General features: G+C 47.0%; 1 protein-coding gene across 2 annotated transcripts in view; it reads right to left on the bottom strand.

Annotated features, from left to right (window-relative positions):
• dnmt3ab (DNA (cytosine-5-)-methyltransferase 3 alpha b) overlaps window positions 1-22,782 on the bottom strand; it is a 725,841-nt gene that overhangs the window by 152,470 nt on the left and 550,589 nt on the right. For both annotated transcript variants that reach the window (XM_070885120.1, XM_070885118.1), the window contains exons 11-14: window positions 16,773-16,929; window positions 15,309-15,455; window positions 10,632-10,676; window positions 10,462-10,541 (exon numbers count right to left, since the gene is read on the bottom strand). In XM_070885120.1, the coding sequence (XP_070741221.1) occupies window positions 10,462-10,541; window positions 10,632-10,676; window positions 15,309-15,455; window positions 16,773-16,929 (429 nt within the window). The remainder of the gene's footprint in view (window positions 1-10,461; window positions 10,542-10,631; window positions 10,677-15,308; window positions 15,456-16,772; window positions 16,930-22,782) is intronic.

Here is a 22,782-nt window from a genome sequence, read left to right on the forward strand (position 1 = left end):
ATGGCGGCATACCACTCCTGGGAGCAGCACGTGCTGGAGCAGGAGAGCATCGGTAGTGAAGAGTGACGTCATCAAGGTCCAGGTCGGTGATTGGAGCGTGGGTAGGTATTGCAGGAGCGGCGAGAGACTGTAGAGGGACGTGTTCGGGACCCAGGAGAGGCGCAAATTCGGGGCCCAGAAGAGGCGAGGGCCCAGGGGCAGCAGGGGCCAGCCCACACTACGATATGTGTGTGGACTAGGTCTGTGCAGCAAAGCAGGTCTCCAGTCGTCTTGGTTAATCCTTGCTACTGGACCAAGACCTAGCTTTGTCAAGCCCGTGTGGTGGCTGGTATACAACGGTCACCACCGTTAAAAAAATCCAAGCACAGGCATCTTCCACCCTTCAAGATTTAGTTCGGATCTGGAATTTTATATTCATCATTGTAACACCTGTGAACTTTTTGACGTGGAAGCAAGTCATCCTCGATTCGAGGGACTGCCTATGATGATGATGATGATGATGATGAGGGGATGCATACTGTCTACAAGATGTACTACAGCAACTCGCCAAGGCTTCTTCCACAGCACCTGCCAAACCCACGACCTTTATCATCTAGAATGACAGTTGGTGATTTCAATCTCCCTCTCAATTCACCATGCTCTCTCTCCTCTGAGTTCACTCGCCTCCTATCCTCCCTTAATCTCTCTCTCCATGTAAACTCCCCAACCCATATTCATGGCCAGCCCCTCGACTTTACCATCTCTCGTGGCCTCGCTACTCCCATCGTGTCAATCGCAGATAAGGCTCGTGGCGAGACTGTTCGTAACCATAGTGTCATATCTGACCCTGAAATGAGCTTTCGACCACATCTCCGCAGCATATTAAGACCACCTATTTCCACCTCCGTAACATCGCCCCTCTCCAACCTTGACTCAGCTCATCTGCCGCTGAAGTCCTCATCCATGCCTTTGATACCGCTAGACTTGACTATTCCAACATGCTCCTGGCTGGCTTCCCACATTCTGCCCTACGTAAACTAGAGGTGATCCAAAACTCGGCTGCCCGTATCCTAACTCGCACCAAGTCCCGCTCACCCATCACCCCTGTGCTCACCCATCACCCTTGTGCTCGCTGGCCTACATTGGCTTCTGGTTAAGCAATGCCTCGATTTCAAAATTCTTATCCCTGTTTTCAAATCCCTCCATGGCCTCGTACCTCCTTTTCTCTACAATCTCTTCCAGCCCTGAAACACCCCGAGATGTCTGCGCTACTCTAATTATGCCCTCTTGAGCATCCCTGATTATAATCGCTCAACCATAGGTGGCCATGCCTTCTGTTGCCGAGGCCACAAGCTCTGGAACTCTCTGTCTAAACCTCTCCATCTCTCTACCTCTCTTTCCTCCTTCAAGACTCTCTTTGACCAAGCTTTTGGTCACCTGCGAAAGTTTCTACTTATGCAGCTCGGTGTCAAATTTTTAGGCTCATAATACTCCTGTGAAGCGCCTTGGGACGTTTCACTACATGAAATGCGCTATATAAATACAAGTTGTTGTTGTTGTAGAAGGAGAAGGGCAGCAGTCGCATGGGAACACCATCAACTACAAGTTCCCCTCCAAGTTACACACCATCCTGACTTGGAATTATATTGCCGTTCCTTCATCGTCGCCAAGTCAAAATCCTGGAACTCCCTCCCTAACAACACTATGGAAGTACTTTCACCACAAGGACTGCAGCAGTTCAAGAAGGCGACTCACTACCACCTTCTCAAGGACAATTAGGAAAGGACAATAAATGCTGGCCTCGCCAGCAACACCACATCCCAGGAACGAATATTTTTAAAAACGGGTGTAGCACTCCATGACAGCAGTAGGATAGGTGTAGGCACACACAAGGCAGTCATTAAGAGAACTCATAAGGATGATGAGTTGCTATCTTGATGTCAAATTGGATGGATAGATGTATAAAGTTGATTGGAAAATTTGCTTTGTGGTTTCTTTTACTTCAGCATCTTGGCCAAGAGGAGATATGAAGGTCAGTAACAGAGGGAAGGTAAGGTGTGAGACTCGTTACCTGGAAGAGTGGTGGATGCAGAAACCCTCACTACGTTTAAGAGATGGTTGGATGGGCACTTTAAGTGCAGTAACCTGCAGGGTTACGAACCGAGAGCTGGTAATTGGGATGAGACCTTTTGTTGGATGGCGCAGATATAATGGTAAGTACTGTAGGAAATAAAATACGGCCAGGGTGATCTCCTGGACTAGTTTCGATCGCCTGGATTTTCTCAGATTTTTTCTCCCTAAATTGGCCTGGGTTTTTTTATCTGGTTTTTGCCTCTCCCAGGAGATCACATGGCTCCGATTGGTGTGGAGTGCAGAATGTTTTAGTATAAGGGGTGTTGCAGTGGTGTGAGGAGGACTGGTTGGGCTGGGCGTTCTTTGCCTTTCCATTATTGTTCGTAGGTTTATATGTAACCTTCAGGGCTGGTGACCAAGGGCCTTGTGGCTCTATGTCGGCCGGTGCGGACACGATGGGCCGAAATGGCCTCCTTCTGCGCTGTAAATTTCTATGTTTCTAATGTTAAAAGGGGAACTAGGGCCCGCAGACGGATGATTCTATCCTGTATATCCTGGCCAGAAAGGGGCATCCTTCTTTCTGCTTCCTACTTTTCTGTTTCTTCCTCTTCCCTCTGCGAGCGGATGCTGTAAATCTGAAATAACAGCATAAAATGCTGGGAATACTCAGCAGGTCAGGCAGTATCTTGACCCGAGTCGTGAAATCTATTTCTCTCTCCACGGATGTTTCTTGACCTGCTGAGTATTTGCAGCATTTTCTGTCTTATCAGAGACTGTCCTTTACCACCTGAGGCCTTGGAAGTGTCCAGCAGCACTCCCACTTAAAAATTGCAGCAGCCACTACTTCAGTAAAATCAAAAATAAAGTCCAAAAACTTAAATGCAAACTTAGCTGAAAGATGTGTGTGTCCCTTTAAGATGTAAGGTGTGGGACTAATAAGGTGCTGACAGTGCCTCTGTGAGTCTGCTTACATGCTGGGTTGACCTTGCATGCTTAGGACCCAGTGCTGAACTCAGTGCTAAGGTCAAAGTTGGTCATGGTGACATTAAGTTGACGTTGCACACTGGGTCGAAGTTTGCCGTGGTGACGTTGACTGACTCACGTCACCACTCGCTCATTTCTCTTTGCAGGGCGATACTTCTTAATGGTAGCATTACCAGACCTTGGAAAATGGAGGACATCATGGGACCCGCCACCAGCTGGCAAAAGAGCAGCGGCCACCCTCTTCTCGCTACTTTTTGCTGGTAAAGGGTGGCGTAAAGCCCCCGAATCTTTAGTCTTTACCAACAGTGTTGTGTATTTGTAAAGCATGCACTCCCATGTTCCACCACCAGGGATCGCATCCCCTGAAGTCCCAAGGGATGCCGGCCTCTAAGGCCTGTTCCTCACTCTGGAGTGTCTTAATAAAGACTGAGGTCACTGTTACTTTAACCTCCCTGTGTGCAGTCTCATCTGTGTTAGGAACACAATAACTGGTGACGAGTATACGAATCCAACGCAAAGATGCAGCAAACTGTGGGCATCCTGGAGAAGTTCTCAGAGGGTGAGGTCTGGAAAGCCTATGTCAAACGGCTAGACCAGTATTCATAGTCACCGAGCTGGACAGAGAAGGAAGCGCTGCAAAAAGGAGAGTGGTCCCCCTCACGGTCTGTGGGGCACCAACCTACAGCCTCATGAAGAATCTTCTGACTCCGGTGAAACCCACAGATAAGTCATATGAGGAGCTGTGTACACTGGTTTGGGAGCATCTTAACCTGAGGGAGAGCGTGCTGGTGGCGAGGTATCGGTTCTACACGTGCCAGCGATCTGAAAGTCAGGAAGTGGCGAGCTACGTCGCCGAGCTAAGGCAACTTGCAGGACAACGTGAGTTTGATGGCTACCTGGAGCAGATGCTCAGAGACTTTTTTGTACTGGGCATTGGCCACGAGACCATCCTACAAAAACTTTTGACTGTAGAGACACCAACCGTCAGTAAGGCCATTGCGATAGCACAGACGTTTATGTCCACCAGTGATAACCCCAAACAAATCTCTCAGCACACAAGTGCTAGCAATGTTCATAAATTAACTGGAACTGTGTTTGCGAGCAGAAATGAACAGGGCAGAAACCACGAGTCTGCAACTGCCAGCAGGCCTCAGGTGACCCAGATGATTCAGAGTCCCCAACAAAGGATGAATGCAAGGCAGTTCACACCATGTTGGCATTGTGGAGGCTTCCATTCAGCCTATTCATGCCACTTCAAAGGGTATGTTTGCAAGATCTGTGGAACAATGGGGCACCTCCAACGAGCTTGCAGATCTGCAAAACTTGCTAACCACCACGTGGCAGAGGAAGATCGGTCCATGGTGGATCAAAGCAATTTCGAGCCTCAGAGAGAGGAGGCAGATGCCGAAGTACACGGGGTGCACACATTTTCGACGAAATGTCCACCTATAATGCTAAATGTAAAATTGAATGGCTTACCTGTAGCCATGGAACTGGACACTGGCGCTAGCCAATCCATCATGAGTAAAAAGATGTTTGAGAGACTGTGGTGCAACAAGGCACTCAGACCAGCCCTGAGCCCCATCCACATGAAACTGAGAACGTACACCAAAGAGCTCATCACTGTCCTGGGCAGCGCCATGGTCAAGGTCACCTAAGAGGGCATGGTGCACAAATTGCCACTCTGGATTGTCCCAGGCGATGGCCCCACACTGCTTGGAAGGAGCTGGCTGGGCAAAATCCGCTGGAACTGGGATGACATCCGAGCGCTATCACATGTCGATGAGGCCTCATGTACCCAGGTTCTTAACAAATTTCTTCCCCTTTTTGAGCCAGGCATTGGAAACTTTTCTGGGGCGAAGGTGCGGATCCACTTGGTCCCAGAGGCACAACCCATTCACCACAAGGCGCGAGCGGTACCTCACATGTTGAGGGAGAGAGTGGAAATCGAGCTGGACAGGCTGCAACGCGAGGGCATCATCTTCCCAGTGGAATTCAGCGAGTGGACCAGCCCGATTGTTCCAGTACTCAAAAGTGATGGCATGGTCAGGATTTGCGGCAATTATAAAGTAACTATTAATCGTTTCTCACTACAAGACCAATCGCCGCGACCTAAGGCAGACGATCTATTTGCGATGCTGGCAGGAGGCAAGACGTTCACCAAGCTCGACCTGACTTCGGCCTACATGACGCAGGAGCTGGAGGAGTCTTCGAAGGGCCTCACCTACATCAACACGCACAAGGGACTGTTCATCTACAACAGATTCCCGTTTGAATTCGGTCAGCTGCAGCGATCTTCCAGAGAAACATGGAGAGCCTACTCAAGTCGGTACCACACACGGTGGTCTTTCAGGACGACATATTGGTCACGGGTCGGGACACCGCCGAACACATACAAAACCTGGAGGAGGTCCTCCAGCGACTGGATCACATAGGGTTGCGGCTGAAGAGGTCGAAATGCATCTTCATGGCAACAGAAATGGAGTTTTTGGGGAGAAAGATCGCGACGGACGGCATTCGGCCCACAGATGCCAAGACAGAGGCTATCAGGAACACGCCCAGGCCACAGAACATCACGAAGCTGCGGTCGTTCCTGGGACTCCTCAACTATTTTGGTAACTTCCTACCGGGGTTAAGCACCCTCTTAGAACCCCTACATGTCTTATTGTGTAAAGGTGAGAACTGGGTATCGGGAAAAAACCAAGTAATTGCTTTTGAGAAAGCTATAAACATTTCATGCTCCAACAAGCTGCTTGTATTGTATAACCCGTGTAAAAGGCTTGTGCTAGCAGATGATGCGTCGACGTACGGAGTCGGGTGTGTATTACAACAAGCTACCGTCCCGGGTAAGTTGCAACCTATAGCCTATGCCTCCAGGAGCTTGTCTAAGACCGAGAGGGCCGACAGCATGATTGAGAAAGAGGCATTAGCGTGTGTGTTCGGGGTAAAGAAAATGCATCAGTACCTGTTTGGCCTCAAATTTGAGCTGGAAACCGATCACAAGCCCCTCATATCCCTGTTCGCTGAAAACAAGGGGATAAATACTAATGCCTCAGCCCGTATACAAAGGTGGGCACTCACGCTATCAGCATATAATTATACCATCCGCCACAGGCCAGGCCACAGAACTGTGCGGATGCTCTCAGTCGGCTACCATTACCCACCACGGGGGTGGAAATGGCGCAGCCCGCAAACTTGTTGATGGTCATCGAAGCGTTTGAAAATGATAAATCACCTGTCACGGCCCACCAGATTAGGACTTGGACCAGCCAAGATCCTCTGCTGTGCGTGGTAAAAACTGTGAACTGCATGGGAGCTGGGCCAGCACCCCGTTGAAATGCAAGAGCTAATCAAGCCGTTCCAGCGGCGAAAGGGCGAGCTGTCCATTCGGGCAGACTGCCTGTTGTGGGGTAACCGCGTAGTGCTACCCAAAAAGGGCAGGGAGACGTTCATCCCGGATCTCCACAGCACACACCTGGGTATAGTAATGATGAAAGCAATAGCCAGGCCCGGTATCGACTCTGACTTAGAGTCCCGCGTACGGCAATGCCGTGTGTGTGCTCAGTTGAGCAACGAGCCCAGAGAGGCACCACTAAGTTTGTGGTCTTGGACCTCCAGACCATGGTCGAGGATCCATGTCGACTGTGCGGGCCCGTTTCTCGGTAAAATGTTCCTGGTGGTGATGGATGCTTTTTCAAAATGGATTGAATGTGAAATAATGTCGGGAAGCACCGCCACCGCCACCATTGAAAGCCTGAGGGCCATGTTTGCCACCCACGGCCTGCCTGGCATACTGGTCAGTGACAATGGGCCATGTTTCACCAGTGCCGAATTTAAAGAATTCACGACCCGCAATGGGATCAAACATGTCAACTCGGCCCCGTTTAAACCAGTCGCCAATGGGCAAGCAGAGCGGGCAGTACAAACAATCAAACATAGCCTTAAATGATGGCTCACTCCAAACCCGCTTGTCCCTAGTAGTGCTCAGCTACCGCACGAGACCCCACTCGCTCACAGGGGTGCCCCCGGCTGAGCTACTCATGAAAAGGACACTTAAAACCAGACTCCCACTGGTTCACCCCAACCTGCATGATCAAGTAGAGAACAGGCGGCAGCAACAAAATGTAAACGATGGTCGCGCCACTATGTCACGGTAAATTGATCTGAATGACCCTGTATGTGCTGAACTATGGACATGGTCCCAAGTGGATAGCGGGCACAGTGATAGCTAAAGAAGGGAGTAGAGTGTCTTAGTCAAACTAGATAATGGACAAATTTGCAGAAAGCACCTGGACCAAACGAGGCTGCGGTTTACAGACTGCCCTGAACAACCCACAGCAGACATCACCTTTTTCGAGCCCACAACACACACCCAAAGGATCAATGACACCATCCCGGACCAGGAAATTGAACCCATCACGCCCAACAGACCAGAAAGGCTAGGCTCACCCAGCAGCCCTGCAGGGCCAACAACACGCCAGCCCAGCGAGGGCATAGCCAGCACACCAGAACAGATATTTGTACCGAGGCGGTCCACCAGAGAAAGAAAGGCTCCCGACCGCCTCACCTTGTAAATAGTTTTCACTTTGACTTTGGGGGGAAAGTGATGTTGTGTATCTGTAAAGCATGCACTCCCATGTTCTGCCACCAGGGAGCGCATCCCCTGAAGTCCCAAGGGATCCCAGCATCCCTTGGGAGCACTGTATATAAGCCGGCCCCTAAGGCCTGTTCCTCACTCTGGAGTATCTTAATAAAGACTGAGGTCACTGTTACTTTAACCTCCCTGTGTGCAGTCTATCTGTGTTGGGAACACAATAAACAGTACTTTGCATATTTAAGCAATTTTTTTTTGGTAAGTGAGTGGGCAAAAATTTGGCAGATGGAGTATAATGTTGGAAAGTGTGAGGTTATGTACTTTGGCAGAAAAAAATCCAAGAGCAAGTTATTATTTAAATGGCGAAAGATTGCAAAATGCTGCAGTTCAGCGGGACCTGGTGGTCCTGGTGCATGAACCACAAAAGGTTAGTACGCAGGTACAGCAAGTGATCAGGAAGGCCAATGCAATCTTGGCCTTTATTGCAAAGGGGATGGAGTATAAAAGCAGGGTAGTACTTGCTTTGGAGGCAGTTCAGAGAAGGTTTACTAGGTTGATTCCGGAGATGAGGGGGTTGATTTATGAGGAAAGGTTGAGTAGGTTGGGCCTCTACTCATTGGAATTCAGAAGAATGAGAGGTGATCTTCTCGAAACGTATAAGATTATGAGGGGGCTTGACAAGGTAGATGCAGAGAGGCTGTTTCCACTGATGGGGGAGACTAGAACTAGATGGCATGTTTTTCGAATAAGGGGCCGCCCATTTAAAACAGAGATGAAGAGAAATTTTTTCTCTCAGAGGATTGTAAATCTGTGGAATTCGTTGCCTCAGAGAGCTGTGGAAGCTGGATCATTGAATAAATTTAAGATAAAAATAGACAGTTTCTTAACTGATAAGGGAATAAGGGGTTATGGGGAACGGGCAAGTAAGTGGACCTGCGTCCATGATCGGATCAGTCATGATAGTATTAAATGGCGGAGCAGGCTTGAGGGGCCGTATGGCCTACTCCTGTTCTTATTTCTTATGTTGTTATGTTCTTATGGTAGATACACTACAGTATATAGTAATCTAAATTAACTCAGATAAAGTGAATAATTCTTGTCTTATCTTTTCTTCGATATTTTATGCAACCTTCCTTCAAATTTTGGTTACTTTCACTGTGCAATAAATTGCTTCCCTGGACCTTCTCATTTCGGTAATTTCCCATTGGAGGGCGCAGGACCTACAAAATTCTACCACAGCGTGAATGGCCAGTTTGCTGTCAATCATAAAACAATTCTAAAAGTTGTGCACGTCGCTTTGTACCCTGGAATTTGTACCCTGCTAGCTTGAGCCTCTTCAGCTAACACTGATGGGTGTGACAACATGCATGAACTCAGTCTTCTCACACAAATACTCAAAGGAAAAATAGAAAAGACCATCATGTAGTTAATTTTAATAATGGTCAAGAAATTCCTCCGAGCTACTCCCACTTTGCTGATGTTACTTGGCCAAAGATCTGATGGTAACCCTGTTTGGTAATGTGAAGTAATGTGGGTGGAGTGGGAGCAGCTCCAAGGAAATTCCCAGCCTATATTTTCCTAAATTTTTGGTTTATTTTAATGTCCTTATTATGTTACATACGTTACTCCCCGTAGTAAAAAAAAGATGATGGCTGAAAGGATTGAACAAATATTTGGAGCAATTTCATTCCTTTCTCCTTTCTTGTACTGGTTGAGTTTGCTGACTGGTTATACTTGAATCATTGTTTTTGTATGTCCTTAGTGGGTTCTTCATTGGTCATTTTTACTAGTTGCGTTCTTCGCCTTTGATTCATGCATTCCGTAACTCTCCAATTCCGATTTGTTTATATAAGTGTTTTATAAATGTGCAGTTTGAGCCAATCAATGGCAAGAAATTAAATATTTACATATGACATTGAAGTGTAATGCGCAAACAAACTGTGCACTCCAGACAATGTTAAGATGTACACATTTGGATCAATAGGTAGCCAAATAGATAAATAAACAGACAGACACAGGTACAGATATATCTCCAGTAATTCCAATGTTGAGCAATCACCTTTTGAACCGAACAGAAGCAACTAAAGATTCTTGGGGATCAATGATTCATTGGTTGACTTAGCATGAGTTTTCTGAAGATAAAACTCTTCTCCCACCAATTTTCCCTTCCTGGTTGCACTTTATTTATGAACATAATTAGTCCGCTGATTTTTCTGGATTGCTGCTGAAGTGAATTGGTAAGAAAACATGGCTGAATTTAACTTTTAGCAATGGCGGAAAGTGGGCGGTAGCATACTGGTCACATGTTATACACCCCGCCCAATTTTCCTTTCTATTGCCTTCCATTAATAATGGGTGGCCAATCTGCTACTGCCTGTATTCTGCCACCGCTGAAAGTTAAAATCAGCCTTAACTTGTTTAACTTTTTCTGACCATTTTTCTTAAGGCTTCACTAATTAGTTTTGCAACAAGGAGCTGAAGTTCTGCTCCACTGACAACAGGACTGCAGCCATGTCTGTTGCGGCACCCAGGAAACATGAATGATGTGCTTGGGCAGAGATAGGGCCAGTTTCCTAATGATCCTATCACTCCATCACAAAAAAGAGAAAATCAGGTGGTGCGTCAGTTGTTATACTGACCCATCACCTTTTAGACCGGCCAGCCCCCAACCCTGAGTAAGCCCTTGGTAAGATGGGGTTGAATCACAAACCTGGATACAGCCTTTGCTCATGCTATTGTCAGATCGACAATAAAAAGTGTTGACTGTATTGCTGCTCTAAATCATCACCAGCAATACCAAAAACCATAAGAAAAGACAGATTTTATCTTACCTTACAACTTTGGCACATGCCTCCGATGAAGAGAGGGTGCTCAAGAGAAATATTTTGACTTCCACAGGCAAGGCAGATATCTGGAAACATTGAAGAAAAAATAATTAGCTTAAGCTAAATTTATTTTTGTTGTATAAAGTAATTTCTTAATGAAATATGAATGTATTTACCTTCAATGTTTCTGCTATTTTGCCGCACATCATAGACTAGCCGCTCTGGAAAACAAGACATTTATTAAAAAAATATGGTTTATGTTTCTGAAATTCTCTTTAGTTATCATTGCTATAGAATTAAAACACTTTTCCACTGTCACCAACTAGTGTAAGCATCATACACTCCCATACGATGTTTAAACCCACATACACACTGTCAATTAGATACTGGGTGACCAGCATTAACCATTTGAGCCGAGATTTTCCATTGGCTTGAAGTCCAACTGGAAATAATACAGAATGAAATTCATGCCCACCTGATATCAAGTAAATTACACAATTTACCTGTGTAATTTCTGAGGCAATGTCTAACTTAAATATTTGGGATGAGCTCCAGGGATCAGGAATGCCACTGGTGTAAGCTTGTCCATTGTAGGATGTGAACTCCTGAGGATTTAAAGGCATGCAGCAGCTTAAAGGGACTGGCAATCTGGAAAACTGATTGGGAAAAGAGCAGAAAAGTCTGTTGAAAGTAATATCTGTAAAGCCTGCAGGAGGAGAGAACCCCCCCCCCCCCCGCCCCCACCAGCTATGTAGCTGTGGAAGTGTTGCTGAACCAAGGCAGGCAGAGGAAGGAGGCACTGTTTGGAACAGAATGATGTCGGTTCTCGAGGAGAGCTGCTCAACGACAATGGAAGGAAGTGGCTGAGGCAGTAAGTACCAATTCAAACACCCCGTCACCGGAAAAGGTTTATCGATCAGCTATCGGTGCTGGGAATTCCCTTAGAGGGTTCTCCCACCCCACCATTATAACTTCAGCAAAAGGGTAAGGTCACCTGCATGAACCCCCCTCTCCATGTGGTGACCTGATAGCACATGCCACAGCTCCAGCGTACTCTCCTTACTGCTTCTATTGTGGTTGATACAGCTCCCCCACCTCATCTGCCCACAATTGGGTCTCTAGAATCACCCCAGTGCCTCCGCTCCTCACTCACCCTCTCTGAAGGCAAAGAATAAATTCTGCCAACATTTTTTTTTAAACTCTCTGCTATAACCGGTACTGAAGTTGCAAATCCTTCCACACCACTCAACTAAGAATTTCAGCAGAAGTACTCACCAATTTTGTTTGCAGCTGCTTGTCCCTTTAAAGCAGGCTCTCACTTTCCAATTCTGGCGTTTACCACCCAGGATTACTGGGTGGACCCACCCCTCGGTCCTACTTCTGTTTTAGCTACCTATTTGAGTCATAGGACCACAATTTGCAAAAGGTTATTAGCCTACTGTTGCGTTCAGTCAGCTACCCAAGTCGCCTAAGTTGAGGACCCCTCACAAATATGGCGCTGGCAGCATTGCCAACAGACATGGGGTGGTAAGTCTTTTACCATGATTTTTTGGGTATTGCCGCCCCATTTCCACTGGGTAGGAGGCCTCAAAATTCACCTCGGAATCTAATTGTGGGCACATGCCCTCAAAAGAACACAAAATACTAACAGATGAGGGAGGCCATTTATTCCATCTTAATTTATCCATTCAGCAAGACCCTACCTTACCCAAATGTTGCAAGTAATTGATTCCAGATTTTGCCTCCACTAGTTTATCTGAAGTCCATTCTACGTGGTAATCATTCTCTGCATGAAGTAGAACTTCCAGACAGCAGTCTTAAAATCACATTTTACTCATTTCACTTTATTCACAGTTTAATTTAAAGTAGAATTCCAGATTTACCTTTTTTATTCCCTTAACAATCTTCTTTCCAGGCTGAAAAGCTGAAGTCTCTCCAGTCTTTCCTCGTATTTGAGACCTCTGTCACAAGGGATCAGCCTCATCGATCCTCTCTGGACAGCCTCCAATGCTTGAATGTTTCCCTCGTTTCTCAGCACTCAAGCTGCGATCTGACCAGAGCGCCGTACAGTGTGATGATGATTTCATCTGACTTACATTCTACTGTTTTGTCAAAATAGTCTATCATTCTATTGGCTCAGCTGATTTCTGCTTTGGTTGGACCTGTTAAGCATTGAGTCTACAAAGACTCTTTCATCTTCATTCATAGCTATTTAAACACGATTCATGGAATATGTGTATGAATATGTGGGCCACCCACTTTTTTCTTCCTATCTGCAGAAGTTTGCATTTGTCTGCTTTGAACTTCATCAGCAGTTGTCCACTCACATATTTTGTTTAAATCATTCTGTAACTTCTGGGCTGTCTCCTATTGCCCCATCTAGTTTGGTATTATCTGCAAATTTAAACAATTTGTACTGCGGCCCGAAGGACAGTTTGCTTCTTCCATGAATGCCACTGCTGTACAGGTCTGTGGTGCTAGATTGGGGAAGGTTGCCTTCTGCTGGTCTCAAAAGCATGAAGGCTGGATTACAGATAAGCATTACACAGAGCTTCATTGATCTCATTGGCATAATTAGGTCTGCTTTCCAGTAGCCATGTGCCAGCAGTGCGCAGTACAAGTGACATGGTAGGAATGAGTATGCATATGACGACGAGATTCAACACAGCCTCCAGTGCACCAGTGCAGTCTTCGGCCGCCTGAGGAAAAGAGTGTTCAAAGACCAGGCCCTCAAATCTGCCACCAAGCTCATGGTCTACAGGGCTGTAGTAATACCTGCCCTCCTGTATGGCTCAGAGATATGGACCATGTACAGTCGACACCTCAAGCCGCTGGAGAAATACCACCAATGATGTCTCCGCAAGATCCTGCAAATCCCCTGGGAGGACAGATGCACCAACATTAGAGTCCTCGACCAGGCCAACATCCCCAGCATTGAAGCACTGACCACACTTGATCAGCTTCGCTGGGCAGGCCACATTATTTGCATGCCAGACACGAGACTCCCAAAGCAAGCGCTCTACTCGGAACTCCTTCACGGCAAACGAGCCAAAGGTGGGCAGAGGAAACATTAGAAGGACACCATCAAAGCCTCCCTGATAAAGTGCAACATTCCCACCGACACCTGGGAGTCCCTGGCCAAAGACTGCCCTAAGTGGAGGAAGTGCATCCGGGAGGGCGCTGAGCACCTCGAATCTCGTCACCGAGAGCATGCAGAAATCAAGCGCAGGCAGTGGAAAGAGCGTGCGGCAAACCAGTCCCATCCAGCCTCTTCCCTCAATGACTATCTGTCCCACCTGTGACAGAGACTGTGGTTCTCGTATTGGACTGTTCAGCCACCTAAGGACTCACTTCAGGAGTGGAAGCAAGTTTTCCTCGATTCCGAGGGACTACCTATGATGATGATGATGATGGAGTATGCATATAGTGTTGTCTCACAGGATGGCTGTGCACACAGGCTTTCCAGTCAGCCTTCTATAAAGCCTGCACATGGATGAAAGGAAGCAGAGGTGCAGCCTGCAGCAGGTGCATCACAAGATTTAGCTGTCATGAAATGAGGGCCACCTTAGTTTCCAAGGTTCCTATTGGCAATCAGCACTCCAGTCACTAAGGTAGCACAAGACTAGGTGTAAGAGTTTAAACATTGGAAAGCGCACAGATATAATTAGCCCTGGCTGTATAGGCTAACCTTGATATTCTGGGGGAAAGAGTGCTAGCACAGAAGACCAGCTTAAACTGAAGGCATTGTGTGGTTGTGCTATGGTATGCTGCCGCTCAGAAATGAACCGCATATTAAGAAATGAGCCGCACAAGAATTCTTTCTTGTTGACGTAAGTTTAATCATTGAGCAACAGAGCACGTATGACCATATGGGAGCAGTCAGTGATTCTTTGCCGAATCCAGCCATTAACATAATGGTGTTTGTGGTAGAGGTAGGTTGGTCTGCTTGCGACATATAGACAAAGGCCAAACAGCAGAGGTCAGTGCACTGAGTCTATAAAGTGCATGCCTGCAACTCACCCCTTCATTGTGAAAATGTCAAAGGCCTAGAAATTCGAGTTGTTTGCGCCTCCCGGGGCAATTCTATGGGAATTTAGCGGCAGCATCATCACCATGCACAGCGCCCCATTAGCGCCATGGACCCTAAATTAGGTATTGCCTCTTGAAGCTGAGCCGAGTGAAGCCAGTGGCAGCTTCAGGGGATGCGTACAGGGCAGCCTGCCACTCACGGGGCGCAAGTTAAAGGGGAGGTGCGGGGCATTACAAAGAAAATTCAGCCGATTTTACCGAACGCTCCATTGACGCTTTGAACGCGGGGTCAGTGCCGTGATTGGTTAGACTGGCACTTTGCTCAAGTGCCGAGCTGTTGGCACAGCACCCCTGCCCCCCGGTGATCCAGGGCGGCCTCTTTCATTACTGCAAAGTTTGCAGCTTTGGCCCTTCCCTTTAATTAAGGGAAGAGCCCCTCCTACGAGGCACTACGTCACGACCGTCCCTCTACTGCCTCAGAAAGGAAGTGGAGCGCGTTATTTTGCACTCCACTTCCTTTCGTAGACGGTAACCTGAATTTAGCGAGCGGGAAGCCTTCCGCAAAATGTCCCACCTCCCAGATTTTACCACCCCCCAAACGGGGCGCAACAGAATTTTTCCCCCAAAGTCTTCATAATAGGTGTTAAAATGAGAAATGTTGCAACATGCTTCTTTAATTATATAGGTTATATGCTCTGAGAATGTATTTGAATACACAAAATTAATTTCCCATATTTTATTTTTCCTGAAGGGGTTATGATCAATGTGTGCTTGCAATCCGTCTCATGCTTGTTACCCAAACTAGCTGAACAACAGGTTCATACCTCGAGTTCGTTCATCTATGATTTCTTTGACTTTTAGCTTCTCTGTGCTTCTTCTTGCTTTTTTGGCTGGGGGAGGCGGAGGGTAAGCAGTAGCTTCAGGCTCCACCCAACTTTCTGTATAAACCTCTTTGTAAGGGTTTCGCTCCTCTGAAAACCAAAGAACATCTTTGTTACTAGATACAGCACAAGATTCTGGAAAGACTAGAACAGACAATATTGCACAGCTATGGATTCTTGACAGATTTGGTGATATTCATAACCATGTGGGTAAAATTCAACTTCAAGAGCAGAAGTGGATTGGCTGCCTGATTTTCCTTTCCACTGAAGTGATTGGGCAGGCTATTTTGAGCCTCCGCGGAAGTTGAATTTTATCCTCCACATAAGTATAATTTTCTGATTTGATGATTGGTTAAATAGTTACTGTAATTGAAGGCACAGTCTGTCAATAGTCTAGAAATCAATCTTCAAATTTGGTTTAGATATTGTGTAATTTTCCATTTATGTTATTCAATCCCACTTAATAGATTTTTATATTTCCAAACTTTTCTTCTTTTAAGACAGTTTTGGAGGACTGAGTGCAAATCCAGCGCAGACTGGGATGAATGTTTCCTTTCTCTGAAAGCTGTAGGAGTCCCATATGGAAAGAACTTGGGCAGTTTGAATCCAGTTGATGATGAGCATGGGGCAATAGCAAAAAGTGTCTGTAATTTGACAGTAGTTGTTGTTGAACTGACTATCTCAGTCAGAAAGGCTGCATGATGGCAGGTTGTGAAATGTCACACTGGTGCAGCAGGGAATGCTCGTTTGAGGTTGGGCGGTGGGGTAAAGCTATACCTTGGATCCAACCATGTTACATGTCACCTGGGAATGTTTGATGCTAAATTTGGATCACGTAAAGGACAAAATTCTCATCTTTCTGGTGGCTGTAAGGGTCCTATGCAAATTCATTTGGTCAGTCTCAACCAAGCTCTTTTGTGGACATGGGACCACAGCAATAAAATTGGCAATCTTAATCAGAGAAGGAACAGCATTGCTGGTGTAGAAACTGGAACAATGACACACACCGATGGACTGGGGTGCTCTTCTATGCTGGGGGTTGAGGCACACAGTTGCAACACAGTAACATCTCTCATCATAATGAACATATAATTCACTGTGGCAATGAGAAATTAGCTGCGGAACCAACAGTACAAAGAAGACTGCTGCATCAGGCACTAATTCAAGATACCTTATTCTTCAGCAATTTCACTCAGTTAATAGGTATACTGGCCATTCCACTGATTCAACTATTTAAATGCTTCCAAGTTGCAGTTCAGAACTAATTAATATTTCTTCCATCGAATGATGGTTATTTCACATCCCAACACATTTGTGGCAACGATGTCATTTACATGAATGAAAAATTTCTACATGCAGATACTTGACAATGAAGTTGGACTTTGCCCAATCTATGCTCGATCTTACCTTCTGGTGGTTCCAAACCCTTTGGCCCCAAGGGCAGAAATCCTTCCAAAGCCCATTCGATCATCTGTTTGGTTTGGACTTCCACACCTTTGGCAGTATCTGTCTCATCATTCCCAGATTGTGTTGGAAAGAGTTTTCCTGCTCTGTTGCTTGCCACCTAGTTCAAATTAGTAAATTGAAAAGTTAGTGGTACTTTTGGTACTTTGTACTTGAAAGTACAGCTTACATCTCTGAGCAAGCAACTCTCAGATACCAACACACATTGGGGGAGAAATTCGGTTGCGCCTCTGTTGCAGTGTTAATCCAGGCGGAGCGGTATTTTAGCGCCTTGAAAATGTTTGCGCCTCTCGCCCAAAAATTTGTCAAAAACGGTCGAAGAGCTGTCAGCGCTGATAAATCAGCTGTTGCATACCAGAGCTGGGGGTGCAATAACAAAAGTACATTTTGCAGATCCATTGCGTATGCGCGGAACTCCGAATCAGATCCTGGGGAAAGTCGAGACTTAAAGGCACGGCATAGTAATGCACCCATTAAAGTTTTAGAAATGACTTTTTCACAAGCTGAACTGTTATGTCTGTCTGCCGCTGCAAACTCAGAGGCTCACACACTGCTCTGTGTAAACGTTGCATTGACTGTGACCTCCCCTGGACCTGATGGCCTGCATCCTAGGATCTTAAAAGAAGTGGCTGCAGAGATAGTGAGTGCATTGGTTGTAATCTACCAAAAGTTTCTGGATTCTGGAGAGGTCCCAGAGGATTGGAAAACCGCAAATCTAACGCCCCTATTTAAGAAAGGAGGAAGACAGAAAGCAGGAAACTATAGACCAGTTAACCGAACATCTGTCATTGGGAAAATGCTGGAGTCCATTATTAAGGAAGTAGTAGCAGGACATTTAGAAAATCATAATGCAGTCAAGCAGAGTCAGCATGGTTTTATGAAAGGGAAATCATGTTTGACAAATTTTCTGGAGTTCTTTGAGGATGTAACAGCAGAGTGGATAAAACACTACCAGTAGATGTTGTGTATTTGGATTTCCAGAATGCATTCGAAACTGATACGCTCATAATAAAGGATGAAACTGAGTACTGTGTACAATGAGCAAGTGTGACCTTAGCTCCTTTAATAAAACTCCAGAGTGCAGGTACCTCGTGGGTGGTCTGCTTATATACAGTGCTCCCAAGGGATGCTGGGATCCCTTGGGACTCAAACAGGTAGGCCCTCTGGTGGTAGTGTGCTACAGGTTACAAGGGGTTAAATACATAACATCACTCCCTTGTAAAGTTAATAGTACACTTAGTTGCAGGGTGAGACGATCTGGGGCTTTTCGCTCCCTTGGCGATCGTCTCGGTACAAATTCGGGTGTGGGTGAGTTGGTTAGTTCTTCACTGGGCTGCTGGGCAGCCAGCCTTGCCGGGCTGCTGGGGATGGTGAGTTCGGCTTCGTGGTCAACTTTGATGTCAGTTGTCACTTGTGTGTGTGTTGGAGAGTCAAAGTTGGTGGTGTCTTCTTCAGGTTGTTGGTAGCTGTTGGTGAACCGCAATTTGATTTGGTCCAAATGTTTTCTGCACGTTAGTCCATTGGCCAATTTGACCTAAAACACCCAACTCTCCTCTTTGACTATGACCGTGCCAGCGAGCCATTTGGGACCATGTCCGTAATTGAGTACAAACACAGGATCATTGACCTTAATACTGCGTGACAAATTTGCACGATCATGGTACATAATTTGTTGATGCCGCCTGCCCTCCACGTGATCATGGAGATCAGGGTGGACAAGAGAGAGCCTTGCTTTGAGCGCCCTTTTCATGAGCAGCTCGGCTGGGGGAATCCCGGTGAGCAAGTGGGGTCTGGTGCGGTCGCTGAGCAGCACTCAGGACAGCCGGGTCTGCAGGGAGCCTTCCAACACGCGTTTCAAGCTTTGCTTGATGGTCTGAACTGCCCGTTCTGCCTGGACAATGGATGCGGGCTTGAACGGGGCATATGTGACGTGCTTGATCCCATTGCGGGTCATGAATTCCTTGAATTCAGCACTGGTGAAACACGGGCTATTGTTGCTGACTAGAACATCAGGCAGGCTGTGTGGCGCAAACATGGCTCGTAGGCTTTCAATGGTAGCCGTAGACGTGCTTACAGACATTATTACACATTCAATCTATTTTGAATAAGCATCCACAACAACCAAGAACATTTTGCCGAGAAATGGGCCCGTATAGTCCACGTGGATCCTCGACCACGGTTTGGAGGGCAACGACCACAAACTTAGCGGAGCCTCTCTGGGTGCATTGCTCAGTTGAGAGCAAGTGTTGCACTGGCGCACGCATGGCTCTAAATCTGAGTCGATGCCGGGCCACCATACATGGAATGTGGCTATAGCTTTCATCATTACAATGCCTGGGTGGGTGCTGTGCAGTTCTTGGGCAAGACCATGCGATTGCCCCACAACAGACAGTCCGCCTTTAGGGACATTTCATCTTTGCGCCTGTGGAATGGCTTAATCGCCTCCTGCATCTCCGCTGGGACACAGTTTTTTACGAAGGACAGTAAAGGATCCTGGCTGCTCCAGGTCCTGATCTGGCGGGCCGTAACGGAGGACTTTTCATTCTCGAATGCCTCCATGACCATGAGCACGTCCACTGGCTGTGCCATTTCCACCCCGGTGGTGGGCAATGGTAGCCGACTGAGGGCATTAGCGCAGTTGTGTGTGCCCGGTCTGTGGCGGAATACATAGTTCTGTGCCGACAGCGAGAGCGCCCATCTTTGGATGCGGGCAGAGGCATTGGTGTTAATCCCTTTGCTCTCAGAGAACAGCGAAATGAGCGGCTTGTGGTCAGTTTCAAGCTAAAACTTGAGGCCAAATAAGTACTGGTGCATTTTTTTTACCCCGTAAACGCACGTCAGAGCCTCTTTTACAACCATGCTGTAGGCCCTTTCGGTCTTGGACAAACTCTTAGACGCATAAGCAACCGGTTGCAAGATCCCCGATTCGTTAGCCTGTTGTAACACACACCCGATCCCGTATGACGACGCATCGCAAGCTAGCACTAATCTTTTACAAGGGTTATACAGGACAAGCAGTTTGTTTGAACACAACAGATTTCTGGCTTTCTTAAAGGCAGCCTCTTGTGAATTCCCCCATACCCAGTCGTCTCCCTTGCGCAGTTGCGCATGTAGGGGTTCTAGCAGGGTGCTCAACCCAGGTAGGAAATTACTGGACTAGTTAAGGAGTCCCAGGAACGACCGCAGCTCCATCACGTTCTGTGGTCTCGGCGCGATCTTGATGGCTTCCGTCTTGGCGTCGGTGGGTCTGATGCCGTCTGCCGCGAATCTTTTTCCAAGAACTCGACCTCCTGCGCCAGGAAAACACACTACGAGCGTTTCAACCTGAGCCCCACGCGATCCAATCGACTAAGAACCTCTTCCAGATTCTTCAAGTGCTCAATGGTGTCCCGACCTGTAACCAGTATGTCGTCCTGGAAAACCACGGTGTGTGGGACTGACTTTAGCAGGCTCTCCATTGGAAGATTGCCGCGGCATTCCGAATCCCGAACAGGCACCGGTTATAGATGAACAGACCTTTGTGCGTGTTGATGCAGGTGAAGCATTTCGAAGACTCCTCCAGCTCCTGCGTCATCTCGGCCGAGGTCAGGTCCAGCTTGGTGAACATCTTCCCTCCAGCCAGGGTCGCGAATAGGTCGTCTGCCTTGGGTAGTGGGTACTAGTCCTGTAGCGAAAACCGGTTAATCGTTACTTTATAATCCCCACAAATTCTAACCGTGCCGTCCACTTTAAGTACCGGGACAATCGGACTAGCCCATTCATTGAATTCCACCGGCCATGATGATGCCTTCTCGCTGCAACCTGTCCAGCTCAATTTCGACTTTCTCATGCATCATGTACGGTCCCGCCCGTGCCTTGTGGTGGATGGGTCGCGTACCAGGAACCAAATGGATCTGCACTTTCGCCCCCGAGAATACCTGGCTCGAACAACAATGGGAACTTGCTCAGATCCTGGGCATATGAGGCATTGTCGATGGACGAAAGCTCTCGGATGTCATCCCAGTTCCAGCGGATTTTTCCCAGCCAGCTTCTGCCAAACAACGTGGGGCCATCCCCTGACACAATCCACAGCAAGAGTTCGTGTACTGCTCTGTCATAGGAGACTTTGACTGCTGCACTGCCAATTACAGGGATTAGTTCCTTGGTATGAGTCCTTAGTTTGGTGTGAATGGGGCTGAGCTTGGGCCTGTGTGCCTTTTTGCCCCACAGGCCATCAAAGGCCTTTTTCCTCATTATGGACTGACTTGCACCCATGTCCAGTTCCATAGATACTGGAATACCGTTTAGTTCAACTTTCAACATTACTGGTGGACATTTCGTAATGAATGTGTGTACCCCGTACACTTCTGCCTCCTCGGTACGAGTCTCCAATTCAGCCTGATCCACAGTGGATCGATCTTCCTCTGCAACGTGGTGGTTTGCAGGGCTTGCAGGGTTTGCAGTGCTTGAAGCGGCACTGATGGGGCCGATGATCACTTCCACAACGCCAACGAGGTGTTAACTGCCTCGCATTAATGATTGATAATGGCTCTGGGTCATCTGAGGTCGAGCAGCAGCAACTGGCGTGTACATTCTGCCATGTATATTTCTGCTCGAAACCGACGTTACTTTATGCACAGTACTGGCCGAAACTTCTTTACTCTGCGAAATCTGTTTGGTGTTGTCGCTAGTGGACATAAATGCCTGGACTATCGTTATGGCTTTACTTAGGTTCGGAGTTTCTACAGTCAACAGTTTGTGAAGGATTGTCTCATGGCCAATGCCCAGTACAAAAAATCTCTAAGCATTTGTTCTAGGAATCCCTCAAACTCACAATGTCCTGCGAGGCGCCTTAGTTCGGCGACATAGCTCGTAACTTCCTGGCACTTCGATCGTTGACACGTGTAGAACCGATACCTCGCCATCAAAACACTTTCCTTAGGATTTAGGTGCTCCTGGACCAGCGTACACAATTCTTCATAAGATTTCTCTGTTGGTTTTGCCGAAGCTAGGAGGTTCTTCATGAGGCCATAGGTTGTTGCTCCACAGACAGTTAGGAGAATCGCCCTTCGTTTGGTAGCGTTCTCGTCTCCTTCCAGCTCGTTGGCAACGAAGTATTGGTCGAGAGTCTCCACGAAGGCCTCCCAATCGTCCTCTTCTGAGAACTTCTCCAGGATACCAACTGTTCTTTGCATTTTCGCGCGGTTGTTCGTTACCTCGTCGCCAATTGCTATGCTCATAATAAAGGATGAAACTGAGTACTGTGTACAATACATCCCTTGGGACTCCAACAGGCAGGCCCTCTGGTGGTAGCGTAATACAGGTTACAAGGGGTTAAATACATAACAGGTGAGACATCTCTGCGTACAGTTTTGGTCTCCGTATTTAAGGAGGGATATACTTGTATTGGAGGGTTTTCAGAGAAGGTTCACAAGGTTGATTTGTAAGATGAAGGGTTGTCATATGAAGAAAGGTTGAGCAGGTTGGGCCCATACGCATTGGAGTTTAGAAGACTGAGAAGTGATCTTATTGAAATGTATAAGTTTCTGAGGGGGCATGACAGGGTAGATGCAGAAAGGATATTTCCCCTCGCGGGGGAATCTAAAACTAGGTGGCATAGTTTCAGAATAAAGGTCGCCCATTAAAAACGGAAACATAGGAACATAGAAAGTAGGTGCAGGAGTAGGCCATTCGGCCCTTCGAGCCTGCACCACCATTCAATATGATCATGGCTGATCATGCAACTTCAATACCCCATTCCTGCTTTCTCTCCATACCCCTTGATCCCTTTAGCCGTAAGGGCCACATCTAACTCCCTTTTGAATATATCTAACGAACTGGCCTCAACAACTTTCTGTGGTACAGAATTCCACAGGTTCACAATTCTTTGAGTGAAGAAGTTTCTTCTCATCTCGGTCCTAAATGGCTTACCCCTTATCCTTAAGACTGTGACCCCTGGTTCTGGACTTCCTCA

This window comes from Pristiophorus japonicus, chromosome 7 (genome assembly GCF_044704955.1).
Source record: "Pristiophorus japonicus isolate sPriJap1 chromosome 7, sPriJap1.hap1, whole genome shotgun sequence".
In the NCBI taxonomy this organism is placed as follows: Eukaryota; Metazoa; Chordata; class Chondrichthyes; family Pristiophoridae; genus Pristiophorus; species Pristiophorus japonicus.